The 23962-nt window shown below is 40.1% G+C and overlaps 1 protein-coding gene across 15 annotated transcripts; it reads right to left on the bottom strand.

Moving 5' to 3' along the window:
• spag9a (sperm associated antigen 9a) lies at positions 1-23637 on the bottom strand. 15 transcript variants are annotated; one of them, XM_067476808.1, is made up of 32 exons: positions 23116-23635; positions 20072-20192; positions 18273-18343; positions 18051-18139; positions 17354-17504; positions 15415-15501; positions 13706-13841; positions 13497-13590; positions 13280-13401; positions 11734-11745; positions 11206-11220; positions 10875-10932; positions 10602-10754; positions 10453-10504; positions 10177-10307; positions 9907-9963; positions 8622-8786; positions 8336-8465; positions 7680-7769; positions 7456-7569; positions 7142-7328; positions 6774-6989; positions 6214-6424; positions 5899-6015; positions 5610-5690; positions 5458-5525; positions 5233-5384; positions 4873-5044; positions 4534-4647; positions 2778-2954; positions 2471-2605; positions 1-2352 (listed from the first exon to the last, which is right to left on the bottom strand). In XM_067476808.1, the coding sequence occupies exons 1-32, from the start codon at positions 23413-23415 to the stop codon at positions 2234-2236; spliced, it is 3897 nt and encodes a 1298-aa protein (XP_067332909.1). In that variant the 5' UTR covers positions 23416-23635; the 3' UTR covers positions 1-2233. The 15 variants fall into 15 exon arrangements, with proteins under 15 accessions (XP_067332909.1, XP_067332911.1, XP_067332910.1 ...); XM_067476810.1 differs by having other exon boundaries at positions 7462-7569; XM_067476809.1 differs by having other exon boundaries at positions 5233-5381; positions 23116-23634.
• Positions 23638-23962: the final 325 nt, after the last annotated feature.

Genomic DNA, 23962 nt, shown 5'->3' with positions numbered 1-23962 from the left:
TCCATGAAACTGAATTTAATAGATTGTTAAAAATAAGGCTATGATGTTGTTTAGCAAACATTGACCAGGAACCAACGTTATGAGTCCATAGAAGTCTAGTACAGTGGGTAAATGTGACCAATCTCTGGGGATGGACAGAGTGGGCAAACAGACACACACACACACACGCAAAAAAAATAAGTCACACACTTACAAATGTGTCTTGCATTCAAACTTCCTACATATACACATACATGAGGGATACACACCTCCCCAAAGACACACACACCCACACACACACAAACAGTATACAGACCTCCACCCCACCCAAAACGGTGGCAATACACAGAGATTAGCTGATAACATAGCAGTGTTCTCTTAAAAAAAACATGCATAGCTTAGTACACGAATGTGTTGTTTGAAAACCACAGAGTTATTATCTGCACATAGTGATTTTATGGTTTCCAACATGATTACATTTTGCTTTGTTACATAGAACCATTATTAACAATCGTGTAACCTCATTGGACTAGTTTGTTTACAACAGCCTCCTATCATATTTTGCTCATGTAGAAAGTTACATTCTGAACCAAGAAAGGCTCAATGACAAAGAAAATAAATACTGGAATGGCAAAAACACAAGAGAAAGTTACTTTTTGAAAGGGACAGAATTATATTCTTGGCCCAAAATTTCAAATATAAAAACAAATTTAAACACTTCCTCTTGCCATTGTGTTACAGTCATCAAAATACTCATTACTCAATAAGGACCTTACAGAAAATGACAAAATGTACAATGTCCACAACAACAAAAAGATGTATTTCTAACAACAAAACAAGGACGGATGAATCAGAAGAGTCTGTCTTTAGTGCTGTGTGCATGTTCATTAGAAGGTGCCACACAATAATGCAATTTAGTCAGATTTCTCTTTTTCAAGGTTATGACAACCTGAAAATATACATGTAAACGCTTTAAATCACAAGTTGTAAATTGCAAATAAAATGCAATTGTCCCTTTCACAATGCTTCTCATTCAGTCCTTTGGTTATTGGGTTGACACCTTGCCTGACATTAGGTGTACATGTTGTTCCTTTCACAGGCTTGGCACACATCTGTGACGTGTACCCTGCCTTAGCTGTTCTGCGAGACCTTTAGGGACTGACGTCTAACGTTGTAAAGTGCCATTAAGCTGAAGCAAACCAGGACTCAGCAAGCTGGTGACACAAGCAGACTTTTCTCACGCGACAGATGTTTAGCTTCAAAACTACTGAGCAGATGCGCGCACACACACACACACACACACACACACACACACACACACACACACACACACACACACACACACACACAGGATTTCCCCATGCAGGCTACCTACAGTACAGTAAACTTGGCCCAAAGTACCCAAACTGCTAAGACACTGTTTATATCACAAAACATGATCCTGTGAAAAAAAGAGGGTCTGGTGTCATTCTATATTAAATCACCCTCTGATGCAGTGTTTCATCCTAGCAATTTTGCTCAGTAAAAGCAAATTTAATAATGCGAAGACTAAACTGGCTTTGTGTCGTACTTATGTGCAAACTGCTTTTCTAATTATTAACCAATGGTCACTGCAGAAAGCGCAATTAAACTATTGAACGGTTTTGCCTTGTATCATAGTTTCACCCAGACCTAATGGTAAAGATAATAAAAATGCACAACACAGGAAAAACATTGGTGAATGAGTACACACGCCTGATGGTTACAGACAGATAGATGTGGTTAAAAATGTAAAAGTCTTATGTGTAAAATATAAAATATGCATCAGTTCAAATTAAAACTTCCTGTTCCTTCTTCACTGAAAAATCCTTCAACCACTTTTCCCTTTTCCCATCTCTTCTGTCTAACCTGTTTTAAACATCTGGAGATAAATGTTTACACATCAAATGATCAAACTTTGCCCACACCTTTACATGTGCTAGCTTGGCCTTTTCTCTATGTGCACCTGCTTTTCCAACATGTCACCCGACAGAAGCGAAAACCTGGACCTTGGACGTGTTCTGTAGGTTTACATAAACGTGACCTTTCCTAATTGAAATTCATAAAGAATAAACTGTACAAAACATGGACTAAAAATAGACTTTTTTACAAAGTTGTCAACTACTCAGGCTTTAAGAACAATCAATAAAATCAAATGAAAAATGTAGGATGGCATGCAGGGGTTGGAGGGGCTGGAGGGTGGCCATGGTGTTGACACAACAGTCTCTCTTTTTTTTTAGTCATGAGAAGTTGTGACCTGCCAGACGATGAGGTGGCTCCGCTCGGCCTTAGTGGGCAGTGCCTGCTGGCCGGCAGTTGACTCTGATAAACCGTCCAACTCACCGCCTTCATCACCTGAGGAGGGAGACGAGGAGTGAAAAGAGCAATAAAATAAACCGGGCAGCTCACAGGGGATTTAACTGGTTCTAATAGCCTGACCGTACTAAAACCAGTGGCAACACTGTATTCTCACCCATTCTGAAGTCAATGTAGCCTTCGCCTCCACTCATGACCAGGTATGTTTTGGGCTCGGAAGTTGCTGTGTCAGACGATTCAGATGCAGGATCATCAGAGCCTGAATCGCTACCAGGAGGTGGCACTGCCTGACCTGTGACAATGAGAAGCATAGAAATAAAGCTTTTGAACCTGTGATCATGAAGCAACTGAAATGTATTTTATTTCTGGTTCAAAAGACAAATTAAACAATTAAAAATAAATGTAACAAATATAAACAGCATTGATCCTTACTTGTTGAGTCCTTCAACAAAGTATTCACTTACCTGGGACGGTGACAAAAAACTTCACAGCATCTCGATGTCCATGGAAACACAGCTGTGCATGGGCCATGGAGCAGTATGGCACAAAGCTGCCTGGTATTGCGCAGTCTGAACTGTCATCAGCATAGACCCGTACAGCACTGCCGGGTCGAGCTGGCCCTGTTCCTGTTGCCATGTTGGCTGCAGAATAAAAAGTAAGAAAATATTAAAGCGGTGATGGCAGAAACTGCAAAGTACATAAAAATTGAGCCCAAATGCAAAAATCGCTATTCGGTATTAAAACCATGTCCTGCTCTGTAAATGTGTTAAAATCAGAGATAAGAGTAAATGGCTCACGCACACTCACCTATACTTATTTATATAACAGAGTGTGAAGCTGATTCACCACCCAAAGATATAAACAAGGGTTATGAGCAGAAGTGGCCTGAACATAAAGTCCACAGTTTGTGGTTGATGTCAGTCTGCAAACACTGGTTTCTGGTTTCATTGTTTTTGAAAACATAACCGCTCGTTCGAAAAGTATAGAGCTAGATACCCAGCTGACCACACACTGGCTTACATATACCCTAACAAGAGCAGTCGAAGACAGGAAAGGTAAAAAAAATATAGAGAGATAAATAAAGAGAAAAGAGGAAAAATGAATTCAACGTGGACAATTTGACAGAGACCAACACTCATCCATTTCAGCACAGATGTGCAGTGTTAACCTGACACCTGCTGGGTTTCATGTGGGCTACCCGTCGACAGTGAGACCTGTGTCCATGGCAACCCAGATATCTCTTATTCAACAAGTAGCACCTGGGAGGTAACAATTGTTGCGCTGTCTAAATGTGCCCTAGGAGAAATCTAGGACGCAGATACACGGGGAGAAGAGAGAGGCGGAGACAAAATAACAAGGCAGAAAAAGAAAGAAGAGGTGAAGCTGTGTACCGTATGATGCTGAATAATCCCTGAGGCACATCAGACTGTCAGGACTGTGGCTTGCTGAAGTCTAAAGCGGAGGTGGAATATAAAAGAGCAACTGAAGAAGAGCATTGAGGGGGGAAGGAGAGGGGGCCTTGAGTTTAATAAGAGAAACTCAATGGTTCCAGTACTACCATCCCTTACTTTACACATACTTTATTATTAGAGATGGTGGCAGCCTTAGTGCCTTGCTGTGGAGCCGCGTACAGTAGATGTTTCTTGTTGTAGGGAGGTGCCAGCAAATGTAAAGGTGGTTGAGCTGTAATTGGGAGAACTTGGCTGGTGTTCTGTGATTAATACCACAGCCTACGAGTTCAGTGTGCCTGTCACATGCCGTGCAGCAAGCCGTTAATTTAAGCATTCATACATTACTGACTTTTACATCCCACGCTTATTTTTTCTTCAAAAATTAAATAATTGTGTGTTAATTATGAATTAACTGGCAAGAATAAACATAAGGAGAGAATTCAAAATGTGGGGAGGTTGGTCTGAGACAAACTGCATCCAAAGCAAGAATCCTCCTCCCTTTCATAATAATAGTGAATGTACAGTCTACTTACTTAGCAACTGCCAAGGCAGAAATTTGCAGCCAAAACATTAGAAGTGCACTCCAGTACAACTCCACCACCCACTATGACCTCAACTCCAAACACATAGTTAACTACTACTATACTAAAACTGACGAATTATAACCTTTTGAAAGTATTGGATTACACGAGATTGTACAGATAATGAAGTAGTCAGTGAGTGTATATCAATTTATATAAGAGAAGGTTTTCATGAAGTTGCGTGATACCTTCAGAAAGTGGGATGGAGATGATGACGCCATTTCCTGTGCCCACCCATAATCGGTTGCAAGACACCATGAGAGCTGTTATTCTTACGAACGAAAATCCCAGTTTTCCTGTACCTGCAAAACATGTAGAGTGCACAGTGGTTTAATGTGTCAAACCATGTGCAAAATAATAATGATTTAATATGGACCAAAATATGGTCACTAAGTACTGTATTTGTGTCACATTAGGTAAAACGGCTTCTTATCTTTCTTCTTTTCTTCCCATAAACTCAAAAACTATTACGCACTCAGATAAAAGTCAGAGATGAGATGTTAGGAGGCAGAGAACTGGATGTATACCTAGCATCTTGCTAACGTAGGGCTCAATGTCCACATCCTGGAGGTGCTGGTAGGTGTGAGCATGAAACAAGCGCAGGGTGGAATCCAGTCGAATGGACACCCAGATCCCATCTCCAACCCAGGCAAGCTGCCGAACCTGGCTCTCCTTTCGAGGGTGAGCGTCAAATGACTTCTGCTCAGGCAGGACAGATTGAGATGATGGGATGTTTAAATGCTTTGTAAATGTTAAATAGCATTAGTAGTATTTCTTTAAGACATAAAGTCTTTTTGCCTGGACTAACGGGTTTAATAATTTGTGTTGGGCTGTAAAGGAAACTCGTGTATGACAGAATGTTTATAGTATAGTATGTAGTACTGCACCTCTATCCTCATGGCTTTGGGCTGAATGACATAGATCTTGTTCCTGTAACCACACCAGACCTTGTCATGGACAACTGTCATACAGCGGATAGAGTGGTGGGGCCGCCCCAGATCCAACAAGTGGTAGTTTGTTAGATCCCACTGACCGTCTACTTGGGAGAAAGAAAGACATTTGAGAACTGGTTATTGTGTCAAGCCACACAGAGAGCTACACCACACACTTACCAATGCTTCTGTGGAAAATCGCTAAAGTCCCATCTGCCAGTGCTACCAGGACTCTCCCTTTAACATGCCTGTAATAGTGAGACACGGTTTTACAGATTTTTCCTGCGTTTAAATGTGTACGTTTGTTGTGTGTGTGAGACTGTGAGACTCACACAATGCTGAGGATGGAGTCTTTCAGCTTGATGGCATGGAGACACTTCCTCCATCGAGCCACAGACGAGTGGACGTACAGACTTGAAATAAAGAGATGAGGAAAGGCTCATCAAGGTAAGTCAATACAGGCTTTTTAAAGTAAATGAGAAAATGGAGCTGGTGAAAGTTTAGGCAAAAGAAAAGGAAAAAAGAAACTGAAAATGACTGGTTTAGAACAAGGGGGATGTCTTTGTCTGTCCATTAATATTTCGCTGCACTAAATAGCTCCATCATGTGGTCACTGCTCACCATCCGTTCTGAGCTCCAAGCCACATGGTGGGAAGGGCGCTGCTCATTCTCAAGAACTCTCCATCAGTCAGGTGTGAGTCTTCCGCCAGGGACGTCACTCCATCCTCCCCTGAGGCCCTGCATCACAGAAGGCCGAGGTTGCAGTAGCTATTTTTAAATGCACCCTTCATAAGACTTAAATATTATTCAGATTTGTATGTATCAGTTTTCTTTTAACTTTAAAAAACATTTACAAAAAGAAAAAGCACCAGAGCCCTGCATATCTAGATATTTTACTTAAAACACCCAACAATTGTCTAGAGCACGATTTCTGACCTTTGCGTGTCAGCAGGAAGGGAGTCAGTGGGGCCCACCCCCAGTGGGTCCGTGAACACATGCTCCGTGTAGATTCCAGGCTGATTTTGATCCACACCCTGATCCTCTACTCCTTCTTCACCCACCCCAGCATTAGCCTCTGTCGCTTCTGTTGCTTCTTCCGCTGTGGGAACTCCGTCTTCTTCTGGGCTGGTTTCTCTGGACATGTCAACTGTGTGCATTGAAGAAGAAAACGGGCATTTGTGACATCCCTCTCTCTCTGCCTGCTGATGTATGTCTGGTCTTGACTTCCAGGCTCACAAGCCAATAGGCAGAGTAGGGAAGGCCATCAGGAAATTATACGCACCCTAGTTTTTAGACATCAGCTTTTTACTGTAAAGTGGCTGTGACTCTAACCTCTTTCTCGAGCCACTGTGGTTATGGTTTTGTTGCCTTCATTGCACATCATTTTCTTTAACATTTCGAACTCCACTTAGCCTAACTGTATCAAAGCTGAGTAACAGAACAGCTGAACAAACAAAGAAATTATCTATTAAATCCTTGTTCCAGTAGATACGTACCTGAGCCAGAAACTGCACTGTGCTCAGCTGACTGGTCAGTAACACCGGAGGTGGCTGTCTGGGGGATGGCAGTTGTCCCCTCTGCTGCCAGGGCACCATCGCTGCCCGTTGAGCCCACACTGGCCACACTGCCGGCCAGTGACACTCCGTCACCCTGGTTAGCTTCTAGGTCCTGGGATATCTCCTCACCCGCTGAATAGTCAGTGTCCAACACACCTGGACAAGAAAAAAAGAAATAAAACACACACACACACACACACACACACACATACACATACACACAAAACTTTAAGAAAAGAAGCATCCAGTAATGGAAATCAGAGAAATCCTCCCTTTAAACTAACAAACATTGCGCTCAATAAACGTACCTGGCACACTGGCAATGCAGACAACATGAGTGTTGCAGGAGTAGAAGCTGTCAAGCAGGTCAGAGGGCTCAGTGGCATCTAGCACCATAACCTTAGTGGAGGAGTGGGTACTGGTGCACACCCACACTCTACTGCACATCTCATCCTGAAGGATCAGATCCTTCTCCTTCTCCCCTTTTTCCTGATCCTTATAGACAAAAAAACATAATCAAAGTCTGAACAGGTTTTTGAAATCACTGCTTCTGTTTAATAAATAAAACTGTTTAAACATAATTCAAAACACAAAACCACAGCCTATTTCTGAGGTTACTTACTCTAACCTTATTCTCTTGCTCCAACTGGTCCAGGCTACACTGAGAGCCCTTCGTCTGCTTTGTGAGCTCCACTGTCCTCCCCCCAGACATGTTGACCCCAGCGGCACACCACAGCTGGGAAACGGAGGGGAAACCCATTATAAATACTGTATCTGAATTTCATCAGAATTCAGGGAAATGCAGGCAAAATATATTGTGCATGTCTCTACTGTATCTACCAGTACCTTCAATGAAGTATCTTTCTGATCCAGAGGTCTCAAGTAAACTGGTACCGGTAGGTTAATTTTGTTCTCCACCTGTCCACCATTTGCCACCTATCCGAGAATAACCAACACATGCAAAACCCAAAAGATCTTACAACAAATTTCAGAACAGATTGAATCAAAATTGGGACTTAACAGTGTTTGACAGACTCTTCCATTAGGAAAAAGGTAACATTATGCTGGCTACTTAAATCCAACATCTCTGTAGTAAGAGCTTTGAAGAAAATAGCTATTAATTGTGATAAAAAAGTTCTTTCAAAGTTTGACTTCCCTCTGAGTCAGTCAATGTAAAACATTGCATGAGTAAGCAAACACGAGCTTATATTTTCACCTTAGTGTGTTCCCATTTATGCTACATGCACTTTACATGTTTTCAGGAACACAGCAGTATATTTTTGTAACATAACAGATGAACCAGTGGTAGCCTCAGTACATCATAAAACATATTCCTTAGTGAAACCCATATAACAAAAAAGTATTTACAATGTTTATTCGGAGTATATGCCACTGGTACCTCAATATATGTCTAGTTTTACAAGGTCAATCCCCATGTGGCTGACAATTGTGAGGGCAAACTTAAATTCATCGTTGGATTTATTCAAACCACACTTTCCTACCTTGTATTTGCTGGGCAGGCTCCAGCCATGTGCAGTCACATGTCCATCCTCCTTCTGCATGTGGGCTTTGACCTGTCTGTACTGGGCTCTTTTCTGCTCCTTACGCGACGGAGAACTGCACTGGTCCTTTCTACAAGAAGAGCAAAGAAAAAAGAAAACGAGTTCAGCTAACATACGTATCAATTACAGGTTATGTGGGAATGAGTCAAACATTAAGTTAGACTTTTCCAGAGGTCAGGAATCACAATGACATACAAACTTACAGTTACTAGCCTCCATTACTCACTCTTCATTTAGGAAGTCAAAGGTCTTGGACTTCTCAGTGGGGAACTGGGAAAAGGTGCTACTTCTCTTCACCAGGCTCCCTGGGGAGTTGTATCTCATGATGGACTGGGATTCCACCTTCTTTATAGCTGGGACACTGGAGGAGGAGCTAAACAGTCTGCTGAAGCTGCAGGTGGTGAAGTTACAGAAAGCCAAGAGGGAAACAGAACCAACAAAAGTGCAGGGAGTAAGCAAGGTAGGAGGGGGGGGTACAGCAACCAACCAAGCAGACAACCAAGGTTCCACCACCAACGTTTAATGTACAGTGACGTAAAGCATGCTGGGAGTCGGGTTTAACTGAGCACTTCCTGTTTGTAACATTAGCACCAGGGATCAATGGCATCTGTCAAGCTGCTGTGCATAGTTTTATCTTCTACGACCAGGTACATCTATACTGGCTACAAAGATATCTTGTGGAAATGATATGAGTACATTAGAGTTGACAAAAACATAGTTCAAAGTAATAAAAAATAAAAATCTAAATAATGGTTTGAGAATTTCTAATCTTCCTACTCTAAATATAATTTCTATGCAGATAATAAGAGTTAGTTACAGCACAACACCATCTTTCATTTTAATTGTAGGATGCTGCACTCTGACTCGCATCCAGTGATTTTTACTGTATAATATGTGATTATTTATGCTAAATATCACATGATATACTAGTTATTAGCTTACAGCTTGAATTGTTGGTCAGTGTTTTCTTGATGTCTTGTCACACAGGCCTGATAAAACCAAAAATATCTACTGGATAACAAATCCTACTCATAACAACGGTACATTTACATGAATTTAGGCTGCTGGACGAACTCTGTGCCTCTTTAGCTCCCTGTGAGCAGACAGAGTAGGAAAACATCAAAAGGCACACAGCAGGCAGGAGACAGGAAAGCCCGGGGTCACAAGGAGGGTCATTTCTGAGCAGTTTGTGATAATGATGCACTTTATGGGGAATAGATTGTGGATAACATCAAACATCAAAGCTGGATCCACTTGTAATGTAGGGACAGTTGGCCGTCAATGAAGGGGAAGAGAGAGGTTTGGCCGGGGGGACGTTATTAAACCGTTTTTACCCAATGCTGCCAAATCAATAGCACATCCCAGAAAAGATAAGAAAAAAAATGTTTTGAATATTTTGTGAGAAACTGTCACAGGAGGAAACTTAGAAGGCTGTCAAAACTCAAGCCCTGCAAAATGTACTTACAACTGTAGTGTTTTTGAACAGAAACCACAAATTTGAGAAGACTCACAACTGAAAGATGCTGGATTTCTTTTTTTCCGCGAGCGTTGGGTTTTCCCTCGAGGCCCTAAATTAGAGAATTAGATGATATCATGTTAACTGTTGTTAGTGTGAAGACACACAGGGTGAGAGTGTAGAAGGATCACTGTGTCTAAATGTCACATATAACGCAGTTCTTTAGTTAACATATCACTAATATATTTGTTTCTCTAAAAATAATTTTACATACATTAATCCAATAGCGCGCACGTGTGTTCCTTTGCAGCACTTTGTTGTCTACCTGATCATCTCTGTCCACCGCACTGCCTCCTGCAGCTCCATCAGTCTCTCTTTGTACTGGTTCCTCTCCATCAGCACCCTGGCCATCTCAACCCTGGTGAAACGCTTCCTCTGGGCTGTGGGCACATCGCTCTGTGGAAGCACACAATTAAACCCATACCCCATACATGAACCACACAGAAATACATTTATTATTTTAGGAATGAACTATACTATATGCAGATAATATGGGAAAGGTTTAGCTGCAGGCCTTGTTATACTGGTGCAAAACACTCACTTCTTCTTCATCTTTAGTCTTCAGTTTACCTTCTTCAATCTCCAGTCGCACTCTGGAAAATACCATTTATTGAATATTTGTGGTATATACGAAATACTTGTAATTTACAATTATTGGAATAATAAACTGGTAACCTGCATTGAACTTACTTTTTGAGTTCCTCCTCCAGTTCTCTGTTCTTTTCCTCCATCTTGGTCTTAGCTAGCAGCAGTGTTTCCATCTCTCCCTGCAACATTTCCTTTTCACAGGCCAACTCATCCACTTTCAGTATTAAGTCTTTATTTACTACATTCAGGGCATTCCTAAAGAAACAGGAAACACGGACATTTTAGCATAACAATTGTTTTTTGTTTTTTTTTTTCCTCTAAGCGCAAAAGACAGAGGATAAAAAATGTCAATAAACAAAAATGATTTGTAATTACTTTGTCTCGAGGAGTTGGGAATTCTCCTGAATTAGATTTTCAACTTCCCGGCCCATACCTGAACATAATTAATGACAATTTTAGAATTCTATTACATTAAAGAAATATTTGACAGACAGCTACAGCAATGACTACATAAACTCTACATATTAAGACGCACAACTGTAGATTATAGCACTACAATCAAACTTAACAATGTACTACATATATTATAAAATATCTCCTACTGAGATATTTGTTACTGTACAAAAGAACTTCCACAGCACACAAACCCACATCACATGTCACATGACTGACAGGAGAAGGATGGATAGAGTGGGTGAGGTCTTACCAATCAAACTAAGGTCTGAGCAAACCATGCAATCCAAGTCAGGCGATAAGAAACAAGGGAGAGAGAGAAAGAGGGAGAGAGAGAAAGAGGGAGAGAGAGAAATGTGGATACAGTTTGAGACAGTGGAATGATAAAAATGATGGAGGAGCCACAGCTAAACATGTAACTGTTGACCCGACAAGCAAAAATGATAAAAACGCTGAATAGTCTTAAATGCTAGTTAAATTCAAAAATTGCAGCAGTAGAATAGTAGAAGAGTAAAAATACAAGGGCAAAAATGTATAAGCTGTAAAAACCAGTTAGGCCAGCAAAGGAAGCATTGATCTCCATCATTCATGCACCACACTTTGTCAAATGTAGTCATAAATATAGGCAGCTGAAAAGCTATAAATATGCATTAGTGAGCCTACCAAATGTGTTCAAACATAATGAAGAGGAAGCTGTGACACTGTAAGGGTGACAGATGTGGCAAGAAAGTGACTAATGGGCGGGGGGCAAAGCTAAGGAAAGGCTTAAGGTCATACACACCCGAATACTCCACTGCGATTATGGACAAAAGCCAGAGGATGAGACACGGGAGAAAGAGAGGTGATGTTAACATGGGTATATGGCTAAGACTACGGACCAAAGCACGTGGTAAAGGATTACAGCAAACAGCAGCTGTTGGAGCTACAGTGAGTTTGTGACTGGTACTATCAGCAGAAAGACAGCAACTAGGCAAACATAACAAAAAAAAGAGTGAAATAAAGCACTAGTTAAAAAGATAAGAAATATTCCAGGGTTTTGCTGTTTTGATATAATGACCAAAACAAAATATAACTTAAAAAAACTTCTTATCTATTGTCTCAAATTCATTTATGAAATCATCGAAATGCTTTTAATTTTAATTAAACTCCCCATACCAGCTTTGATAAGAGTAAATAAGCTTGATCAACCAAAATGAAAACTAAACCAACACATATTAACTCTAAGACTGTAAGGTCTGTTAGTGTTGGCCATGCTATTAGTCATCATAAATATGATTAAATAATCTTCACACAACACGCAAAACAATGTAAACCGAGCTTTGTTTTTGTTTTTAAAGAATCCATTATCTCTTGCTAACGTACCCCAGGGAAGATGTGCCAGAAGGCTTTTCACCCAAACAACAGCTGGCCAGTGGTCAATGAAGTACTCAAAAACTGTACTCAAGTAAAAGTACAAATACATAAAGAAAAATTTTCTCTAGTACAAGTGTAAGTACACACTTACATTTCTACTTAAGTAAAAGTAAGTAAGTAAGTACATAATTTATATTACATATTATATATTATATGTTTTCTTTTTTTTTGGGGGGGGGGGAATAAATAATTATTGGTAATAGACATAAATGATGGGTTGATGCTGTTTTAGCTATAATTTGATGCTCTTTTCAGTTTTATTTCTAAACTACTTATGTGGTAACATTACATAGAGATAATAACAGTCTAACAGCACTGTGCTTTCAAGAATAAAACACTGACACAACCACTGATAAAACGTCAAGAGAGCTGGACATAAGCTCAGGATGCACAGAACAAAGAGCCACAGAAATCTGTTAACAACAACAAAATATATATCACTCAGCATAACACACCAGAGTAAAATTGCTGCATACTGGCTCATTGGAGTACTGCTAATATGTCAAATAAGTATTTTAATTAAAGCTACGGATGGAGGGAGTAACAGCCTAACTGCACCTGGTTTAACGAAGCGATTCCTGTGTAACTCGTTTTCATAAAAAATGGACAAAGTGGTTGATTATGATATGTGTATAGTATTTGCTTTTTGATGTAGTGGAGTAAAAGTCAAAGTACCCACAATTAAATCTACTTAAGTATAGTACAGACACATGAAAAATGTACTTAAGTGCAGTAACAAAGTACTTGTATTTCATTACTTTCCACCACTGCAGCTGGGTCCATTCCTAATATAGTTGATATCATTACAACACAACCAATTTACTTGTGGTACCTGACAGGAAGCTATTTATTAAACATAGTATTTTTTTTATAAAGCAATACATCGTTTCAATGACCATAACGTTTTTACTCACCTAGCAGGTCGGCCCCCTCATCCACGTCCCCTATGAGCCCAGTACCCGCAGATGACAGCTCCTCAAACAGAGAGTCTGTATTGCGGTCAAATGCCATGTTTTCAATGCCTTTGGTAGGAGTACTGGAAAAGTTTTTAACAGCAGTAGGTGATTATTTGCTATCCTGTCATCGTTTGTTTAAAACCAGCCGTAGCTTAAGTAGGCTTCTTTGTACTACCTGCAGGGCTTGGAACCAATGAGATCCATGTCCAGCTCAGGGGTCGACTCAATAATGTCCTGCACATCTGAGCTGTCCTCATTTTCAGGCAAACCTGCACGGAACATTCGAGATAACCAAAGATAAGAAAGGATGTGTAAGCAGCGTGTGAGTGAGGATAAATGAACGTGATTCTGTTATTAGTGCAGTTTGATAATGTCTGAACCTACCCACTGATATGGATCTAGTTCCTGGTGCAACCTGCACCTCAGTGCTCTTACTGTTCCCATCTTCCCTCTCCATGTCCGAGGCTGTGGTGGACATTGGAGTGGCCGACTTGGAGCCAGTGAAGTCTGATAACTCATCCTGTAGAAACAGGGGACCGGTTTACAGCAACATTTACACAGGGCTCATAATTATTGGCAAAATAAAACAAAAGCGACAAAAAGTAATAGAATTCTTTTTTTTTTTTACCCATACACATAACAAAACATACACTGATTAGCCAAAACATTAATATTGGTGGTCTTAATAATGTCAATAAGGACAGGGTCAGCATGGCCACTCTGAACAGCTACAAAGCAAAATGTGATGCACTGTGTGCAGAGGTGGCAGAAGAACACAAATTCAATACTACTCCACTACAAGTACCACTTCAGCAGCCCATTACATTTTTTTTTTTTTAAAAGTACTCGCCTAAGAAAATTTTAAACAATTTTTTAAAACCATACTGATTAGGGCAATTATGTCAAAGTCATGTACAGTACCCACATTAATACACACATATGTACAGTTATTATTATAAAATGAGGCTCAAAGATCACTGTTGATAAAGGTAAAGCCCATTTTAAATACTTGTGCAGACAGGTGGTTAACCCACAATTTAACATAAGCATATATGAACATTGGTTCATAATATTATTAATAAAAGACATATTTGTCATATTTATATTAATAACACCAGATGGTATAAATATTGTGGCTGATCAGTGCATTTCGTCCACAAACAAACAACAACAAACGGCACAGTTGTGGATTATTAAAGGTTAACATGAGGTTGGTCTAACGTCTGCTTCTCTAAACACTAAAATCTGAAATACTAAGCTACAACATAATTTGGAAAACAGGAGCTCAAGAAATCAGAGAATCTGAAGAGCAAACTGTGAATAAACACAAACACAAAGAGACTTACAATACTAAAAAAACCTTGTGGGAAAACTTTGAAGGGAGGAAACACACAAACACAGACACAAAGTCCACACAGAGCTACCACAGGCTGGGGGGGGGGGGGGGGGGTATAAATAACACAATTAACAGCTGCCGTTCTACCTCTAGTACACAACACAAATCCACAGCAGATTCAACTAAAAACAGCATAGAACAAAATGAAATTACAAAGCCACTAAACATAATGTTCCACATTACTACAGCATTAAGTAGTTAGAGACACAACACTGCAAAATGTATGTTATTGTTACAATGAGTGATGTTGAATTGAGCAAACGTACAAAGAAGCATGTAAAATGTAATACTCATGCATTTTAACTCAAATGAAGACTAATTGTATGCCACATGCAACCACGCTGTTATTGACTCTGACAGATTAATAATTAACCAGTTCCATCTGTGACACAGCGGATGGTGGTGTGCGTTTATTTTAGAGGTCCCCAGCGTAGCCTTCAGGCAGGACATGGTTTCACGTAGCACAATCTAGCACAGGTGGTCTGTGAAGCGACAGTCTACAGATGCACACAGTGAGAGGCGGTGCTTTTGAAAAGATGAAACAGCATAGTGAAAGGCGCTAGTGAAGCCCACGCACACACACAAACACGCACGCAAACACAAACACTGCACTGTCCACAGCCAAGGCAGGCGTGCTGCTGCTGCTGCTGCTGCTGCTCGCAGCGACGCTTCCGTCAGCTGCCACTCATCCAACTACCTTGCAGTCGTCTGCCAGTGAATTCCCCCAAGTAGAGTCCTGCGTACTCTTACCCTCCCTTTCCTTTGGGGGGTCGGCAATGTCCAACTGCTTGGGGGGAGGGGGGAGAGTAAGAATGAAGCTTACATGTGCAGAAGCAGTTCAGCAGAAATGAACACACTTCAGCAGTGTGCATGTCTGTGAAGTGATTAGAAAGGTACAAAAGTCTGTGGAAAGTTAAAGACACATGCAAGGCTGTGTATGTGTTTAGCTCAAAATTATAGTAACTGACTTGTTGATTGAGGTAATAAATCTGTTATATTTATTTTCTGTATATCAAAAGCAACTAATGCTAATAGTCATAGAGCAAATGCATATTTTGATATTAGTCAGTATTTTGTCACTTTTCATACAAATAATCGTCCAATCCTAGTTTCTCAAATTCGGGGATTTTTTTCTTTGTGATAGTAAACTGAATATGTTTGGATTTTAAGCAATAATTGTCCTGCCCTGAGATTATTTTACATTCAGTGAAACTAAATACATTTGCATTTCACCCAATAATGAAATAAATCCATGAAAAACCTTTTTAGGTTAAACTTTCTACCACCTGGATTTCTCACAAAAAGGTTATAAAATTCATGTCTATGTTTTGTACAGGTTACAAGTTTAATTCACACTGTTTTATTCCGTTCCTGTGGAATGAAACACAAAACAATGACTCATACTTGATTTGTCAGCTTCAGAGATAATGTGATGGATTCGTTTACATGAATTGTGGATGGAGATTAGGTTCCTTTTTACTCACCACCCACTGCCATATAAAAAAAAAAAAAATGACGCCTCTGTTTTAAGTCTAAAAGCCTGTCTCCATTTCAAACCCACCCATGTTAAAAAGGCCGTGGCCTGAACCGTAACCATCCTGTGGCTCTGATTACATAAGAACCAATCAAACTCCAGCTAGCCTGTTTCTCTCCCTCAGTGACTGGCTGCGAGCCATACAGTGGCATAACTCCCATCATGCACCGCACCACAGAGCCGATGTCCCAGTTTTAACAAAAACGCAGCAGTGAGATGAAATAACACTGTCACCCTGCAGGTCCTAACTGCCACAGATACAAACACAACCCCATGCACCAAAAAATGTCTTGAAGAGCACCATCCACTACATATAATATAAACATGCCTGATTTCAGCTAACAGCACATTGCTATTATCAAAATCAAAATAGTTGAAATGCTAAATATTCATGAGCAAGGTTTAATGATCTTCTCTGACTGCTGCACCGGGGGAAGTTTGCATATTCATCAATAGCTAAAGAGGAGGATGTGTGAAAACAGAGGTGCCCTTTGTCAGATGCCCAATAAAATACACGTAAGCACAACTAAGCCTTAAAAACGGCTCTCTATTTTAAAAATGAATCCAAAGCCAAAGCCTCTCTACATTCTAAAACTGGCAGGAGGGCTTAAAACGTACAACCACCAAATTAGATTATGGCGATCTTCATATGTTATGCTCGTATACTACTAAGCCTCAAGCCAAAACAGTGTGTGTGGTCAGATAAATGGGAGCTAATATGCAGGTTTCAAATCATTTGAAAAAGATTTGATGTTGGATTTGATTTTAACAACTGCAGTGTTGCAATTAGTGATCAGTCTACACAACATAATTCAGACTGGACAATCATCATTTAAAATGTTGCCAAACAGGACACGAGTGGCACTGTGGACCACAGATAGGGAAGAAAGAAATCCAGATAGATTAACAGTGTCTGGAGAGGAGAGCATGGTCTTTCATTATACTACTCTGTAATGCTATACATCGTGTACTCTGACCATAACATAACATGAGTTGATTCTCTGAGGGGGAAATTTAAAAAATACAAATCACACTAAAATACATGTTTATATCTCCAACTGGGATAAAAGTTTAACATGTTTGGATGTTCTCTCACACCCACCTTAAGGCTGGTGTTAGACCGTGGCTGTGTTGGGTCAGTGAACCTCCAGCCCTCCGTACCCAAGGTTTCTGCTCTGGCCTGGGGATCTGGGATTATGAGAGGGGCCCCACCAGACGATGGGAAAATTCCTAAAGAAAGAGGCCGCTCTCTCCTAGAGACAAGAAGAATAAGAAGAAAACATATTTCAATATTATTTGTAAGAAGGTGAGAGGTTGTTACACTGTGTGTACACTTTCCCTCAAAGACAAAACAATATTATGCTCCTATGGAGGAGACAGGTACATTTACCTTCAGCATTTCCTTACACCACATATTTTCTACATTAACTACACTGTTATTTTTGAATTCACATAAAAAATGTAAATATAATTACAACTTTTGATTAAATGCAGAAATGCAGGTTATAACACAGAATAAGCTGTTATGACTACAGTATTCACCTAATGGAAACATAATGCTGTAAATATTCCAGATCTCATTATAGCTCAAACATGTATGGCTGGATTTCAAAAGTAAACCTATGTAAAATTATTACGCAAAGGTTAGATAAACTGTTGGGAATAAATATGAAAATAGGAAAAATAAGTATTTTTTTGGATTACAGCATTGTTCAAAATGCACAATTCCAAAAGATTAAAATATCTTAATTACAGATTATGTGGCCTCTTAAGCACAAAATTATGCTTTGGGATCTTACCTGACTCGGCCAACTGTGCTCGAATCTGAAGTCTCACTGATCTGCTGCATTTTGATCCTCTCTACATGCTCCATATAATTATGGATCATCTGTAGTAGGCAAAGCAAAAAAACAAAAACAAAAAATAGAGGAAACAAGTCTTAACGGCTGTTATTTATTATAAGTCAACAACATTTACTTCCTTCCTTCCTTCCTTCCTTCCTTCCTTTCTCCACTACTTACCTCTGTGTGTCGCTGATGAAGGGAGTTGTACTCCTTCTTGAGGTCCAGCTCTCTTTCTTCTAACCTGCCAACTAAAACAGACACGTTTATTTCAAATCTTTGTATTTGTGTGATTGTTGACTATTTGGGGTTTTGCACGTGCTACGCAATCGCATACTTAAAGGTGGGAGCATAATTTCTCTCCACAAGGGAGACAGAGGGGTAATCTCACTTAACACTTAATCTCACTTCCAATGTTGGGAAGTGAGAAAAACCCCTGATCCCCTATTAGTGTAGCAGGTTCAGCCTACGCCACCCAGAAAGCTGCTGCAACACACAGAAATACTGTGAAAAGCCTATTAGAGACACTATCAATTACAGTTGCTAGAGCTTCTGTAATACAACATATGTCTTTCCTACATGTGCATTTTGACTCCTACTGTTGGAATTAGTTCTGCTTTCATGAGTCATCATATTCATGAAAAGTAATAAAATAAAGGGAGAAGAGGTACACACAGGGGAGACAGCTGGGATCTGCACTTATCCCTCCTTTGTCGTATTAGTTATGTGCAAATATGAGGAGCTTAATGTGAGGCTGAACATTTAGGCTATAATACTGACTGAATTTATGCTTTAAGTTATTCACTTTAATAGAATATATTAAACAAAGCAATAACAGTGCAAGTTCCACAGTCTGTGTGGGAGCTGTGTGATCACCCACTTAGGTTTATTTGATATAATGTCGTAATTCTGCTGGGAAGCCTAAAGGCTGAGATGTGTGTCTACATAAAAATCCTCATCATCAGATTGTTGACTGTTGCTTGAAGGATGCAGTAGAATGTGCTGAGGCCTTGTATTAGTACAATACATAAAAATAGCACCAGGTCCCAAAATTAGTACTAAATCTCAGCTTGCATCTCAGTGCAATGGTCCAAAGAAAAAAATAGAAATAAGAGTAATAAATTGTTAGATCTCGTTGAGGGCTGGCAAGGGAAAATGAAGCCAAGACAAAATTCTGGAGAATCACTTCAAAAATCTAAGATTATACTATTGTTACTTACAATTGACAATTAACTGTGACTTTATTAATGCAACACTACAAATGCTGTGGACTCTGTCCTGGACAGAGGAATTCCTTAACTCAGACGCTGCAACGTAATGCATCAATGATTTACCAACCATTGGGAGTGGCAGACGGAAACTGATGTGCTGACAGTGAACTCATGGATAAATCCTCAGACTAGCTGCCTGACAAGTGTGTACACTCAAGGGTCTGTATTTTCCCTAGAAGCTGTAATTGATAACTTTGACATATGAGCATGAAATTAAATTATAACATGATTCACATTTGATTTTCAGAACGAATCAAACAATGACCTACTTATATTTTCCTTCTAAGTACCAATAGTCGGCCTCTGTAATACTAGTAAATACTGGACCAGCGATTGTATGAATCCCATTTCCAAAAGACAGAATGGGTGATCCAGTCACTTTGCTTCTATTTGTTAATCCACCAGTAAGATGGGCGGTAATGCACTGTCGCATTAAGAGGATGGGAATAACAGAAATCCTATAATCCCATTACTGTTAACCCTGCAATGCGGGAGGGAGCGAGAGTGTGTGTTTGTGCATAACAAGCCACGAGACAGACATCAAAGTAGTGAGGAAGACGAAGAGAGTTTAAAAAAAGTAAAAGACGAAGAAAGGGCAGAACAGTCTTGTACGCGGAAAAAAACAACAAATGAAACAATTTATACTGAGACATAATTAACACAATAGAGAACTGTGAGTGTGATGGGAAAGACAAGATGAGCTCTCACTCTGGTCTGCGTAGTTCTTGATCTTGAGTTCCAGCTGCCGGGAATGAGACTCCATTCTCTCCATGAGGTTTTGCAGGTCCTTCTTCTCCTGTTCATGAGTGTCCTCAAACTCAATGAACTTCTACTCATACACAAACACAAACACACACAAGAGAAAGAGCTTGATTAGATTCATCAGCAGAGTCTTCTGAGTAGTTTAAAGCAGGCAGATTAACTGACCAGCGAAAAAAATTGCTTTTGTTTTAGTTAGTTCTCAGGCTAAATAATTTCAATTCTCTGGTTGCAGTTACATAACAGAGATGATGGATGGATTTAATCAACAATTAAATACAATTAATAGACAAATTACTAATATAATGCATTACAAGTATGCAACATGTACCACAACAAAGCCTGAACCAGGATGTCAACGATGGGGTCATGAACTCATTGGTTCACCCGGAAATTCTTCCCACTTCCCTTTTATGCGGCCCTCTGAGCGGAGAATCTTTGTTCCTCTGTCTGTGTGTTAGCATCCACATCCTGTCCAGCTGCGCATGTCAAGGCCCTAATGTGGTTGCCCTCCTTCGTCTGACCATGAGACTATTACTGTGCTTTGATATGCAGACGTGTTAAAGCTTGTCTTAATCAAAAAGGCAGGTTCTAGAAAACTGAAACTGACAGAATATGAATCTGCAACATAACGTAATTCTCAAATGTGAACATTTACTAGTGTACTTAAGGATTTTATGAAAGTAAATTGAATATAATTACAGTTTTCATCCAGGCCCCACAAAATCGTCAGCCGGCAAAGGGCTCTGTGACCCAGACTCATTAAATCGTAGGAGCGTTGCAAAGATATTGTGCTTCCAAAAGTTGTTTAATTAGGCTCGTTCTTCTAACCAGTCACAGAATTGTGATTATTTCTGCTTGATTAGTAACTTTTGGAGGATTCGCCTTTATTGCGATTTTATAATAATCATAAAGATACATGAAACACTGGGCAAAGCATTGCAGAGAGTCAAACCAAGAAATTTGCACCGTTTCGTTTGATTTCAATATAACTGGATCAGATTTGACAAATCAGAACTGAGAAACTAACAGGAAGATGATGTTAACTATTGGTTTTATCGCTGGGCACAGTGACCAGCTGTGAACTGGATGATGGGTTAAAACAATGAATGTTAATGCCAGCGAGTAAATGGTACTTTTGACACTTCAAGGATACTTTTCCACTTTTACTCAACTGTAGGACATTTTGCTTCTACTTTAACCTCTACTGTGGTTACAGTAGAGGGGTCAATGAGAGACTTGACACTAAAGTCTAAGATGAAGCTCAAACTGGGAGATGCTCCCTTTCTGCTGCTTTCTGACAAAAGATGACATGACCTGGAAGTAATATCTTGCCTCTCCAACACACTCACCACACCCCTTCTCTCTCCCAAACCTTTGAAGGCTGGTTTAACCAAAATATGCATATTTATTCTTCCTATAAACATACAAGCTTCTATTGTTACATGTGCATGTGTGTGTGTGCATGGGCAAGTCCACTGTGCCAGTGTCCCTGCTGTCCCAATGCTCAGAGTCAAACAGCCAAGCTGGGGCAGATGGTGCGAGTCACATCACATCACCCTTCATACACAGGGTCAGGGCCAGGAGGCAGAGGATTCACACATATCTGGGTTTTAGCTTGGCTGCATTTCATCAACTAAACATGCTAAGCTATACAATGCCCTTGTTTGATTGCTACCCTCTCCCCATTTTAAACTGACACTGACATTACTGATATTTATATTTGCGACTTTAAAGGGAAACTACACTAGTTTTACACATCAGGAGAAGTATTACTGAGCCTGAGAAAACAGTTGCGTCATGTCATGACGAATTACCCTGAGGATGTCATCATGATGAGGTTTTCAAATATAACTAAAATGAAGGATGTGGGCAAGTTAGGACTTAATAATCCAACAGTATACAGTACATAAAGTAGTTAAAAGTAGCTCAAGCTCAACTAGAATGAAAAGAACATTTCTCCTTACCCACGAAAGCACCTGTTCTACAAATCTGACAAATATATTTAATGGTAATTTTTCATATTATTTAATTTCATATCTTTTCCTCTCCAGTGAAAACTACTTTTCCAAATGAATGATAATAATTATTATATTTATCATTATTAGTGATAAATATTACTTTGTTTGCTGAGCATTGTCTCTTACTTCTTCTGCGCAAAGTGTAGTTACACAGGTCTGTTTTTCTGAGCACATGAAAACTTTTGTACAGTGTGATTCATTCATGCATGTGATATTATTCTAAAAAAAAACCATCACATCACAGTATAACACAGTAAAACCCAAATAGATACCATTTCTCTGCATAAAAAGTACTAGTACGTTGCTTACTTTAACTAGATCCTACTGAAGTGAAGGAAGCGGTATTTAAATCATTCAATTCACTTACTATCCAACTGTTACTTTTGATACTTCAAAGTTATTTTGATGCTTTTACTCAAATACAGGACATTTTGCGTGTACTGTGGCACTGATACCTCCACCCGTGGTAGCCTACTGTATATGTGAACAGCTGCTGTATTAGAGGCAAAAATGCCATGTTTCTGTCTGCATCTTGCGTTTTTTGATTACATGTTACAGTGATGGCCCAAAGTGCTGACTCACTTCACCTGCTGTTTCTTCAGACACAGTGTCTCAGGCTCTGGTGTGGCTCCACTATCTGATGCAATAGGCGTACTGGTAGATTACAGACATGTTAAGTGTTTTGCTTGAGTTGAGGCAGTGACCAAAACGTCGCATCCCTGGGTTAAAGGCACCATCTCTGCCAGCAGAGACAGCTAATACAAAGACAGGGCCATCTGACGCTGCCTTGTTTACATCCCCAATAATCACCATGGATGCTGGTGGGGCCACGTGCATGGGTTAATTCATCGCTCAGGGATGCTGGGAGGGGAAAACACTTGAGCAGCACACAAGGATGCAGACGACCATCCCTGTGTGTGTTCTTTTTGTTTTTTTGTTTTTTTTCTCGTTTTACCAGCTCATTCATCTCACCTCCTCTGCGTGTTTCCTCAGCGCTTTCTCCCGCTCGTACTGGGTGATGAGCTGCTCGTTGTCTTCCTTCAGCAGCTCCAGCTCCACTTCGTGATCCTGGTTCTCCGCGAACACCGAGTCCAGGTTCTCCAGCACGGCCACGACCAGCGGCATCAGCTCCTTCACCACATCCTCGTCGTATTTGCCGATGAGCCTCTCGAACTCGCGGTAAATGGAGTTGGCCAGGCCCGATACCCGATCAGACATCATCGCTGATGTCCCCGGGTCGTCCTGGTACACAACTCCGTCTTCCAGCTCCATTTTAGTCCTCTCCCTTTCAGCAAACAGGGCCAATGTGGGTTCTCCTTCCTTAGCCCGCCACTATGAACACCGTTAGCCGCTTAATGAAAAGCAACGTCAGTTTAAATGAACGCACACATTGAGGACATTACGCGGCCGGACTATTACGATGCAAGACAGGCGACGTGGATTTCTTCCTCTTTTTTTCCTCACTGGTCCCATGCTGCGTTCACTGGCCCATTCAAAGCTTAGAATTCCCAAACTCTCAGCAATACTACACAAATTGGGAATAAAGTAAAATTATTCTGTAATAAGAATTCAGATTTAATATAGCAATAAAAAATAGTTTATACATAACGTAATGTTTTGTTCAAACACACAAAAAGACATCGACTCACAAACATATGTTTTGCAGTGTCAAATACCGCCTACATCAACATGCTGAAAAAGATGATGTTCACGTCAGAAATGCATATTTTAATTATGCACTTCATGATATTTTGGAAAGTATTGCTACTTTATCACACTGGGAAAGTGAGATGTAGCTACACCCCCTTTCGAGGGAGGT

The sequence above is a fragment of the Channa argus genome, chromosome 15 (assembly GCF_033026475.1).
Source record: "Channa argus isolate prfri chromosome 15, Channa argus male v1.0, whole genome shotgun sequence".
NCBI classification, from domain to species: Eukaryota; Metazoa; Chordata; class Actinopteri; order Anabantiformes; family Channidae; genus Channa; species Channa argus.
This window is presented reverse-complemented; position numbering and strand designations above follow the sequence as displayed.

What these genes read in the sequence shown, in the direction of transcription:
- spag9a (XM_067476808.1), bottom strand. Translation starts at nt 23,415, where the DNA reads ATGGAGCTGGAAGACGGAGTTGTGTACCAGGACGACCCGGGGACATCA. An exon ending in CTTCCTGCTGACACGCAAAG is followed by an intron (nt 6,016 to 6,213) that starts GTCAGAAATCGT and finishes TCTGTGATGCAG; the next exon opens with GGCCTCAGGGGAGGATGGAG. An exon ending in CTACATTGACTTCAGAATGG is followed by an intron (nt 2,353 to 2,470) that starts GTGAGAATACAG and finishes CTCCCTCCTCAG; the next exon opens with GTGATGAAGGCGGTGAGTTG.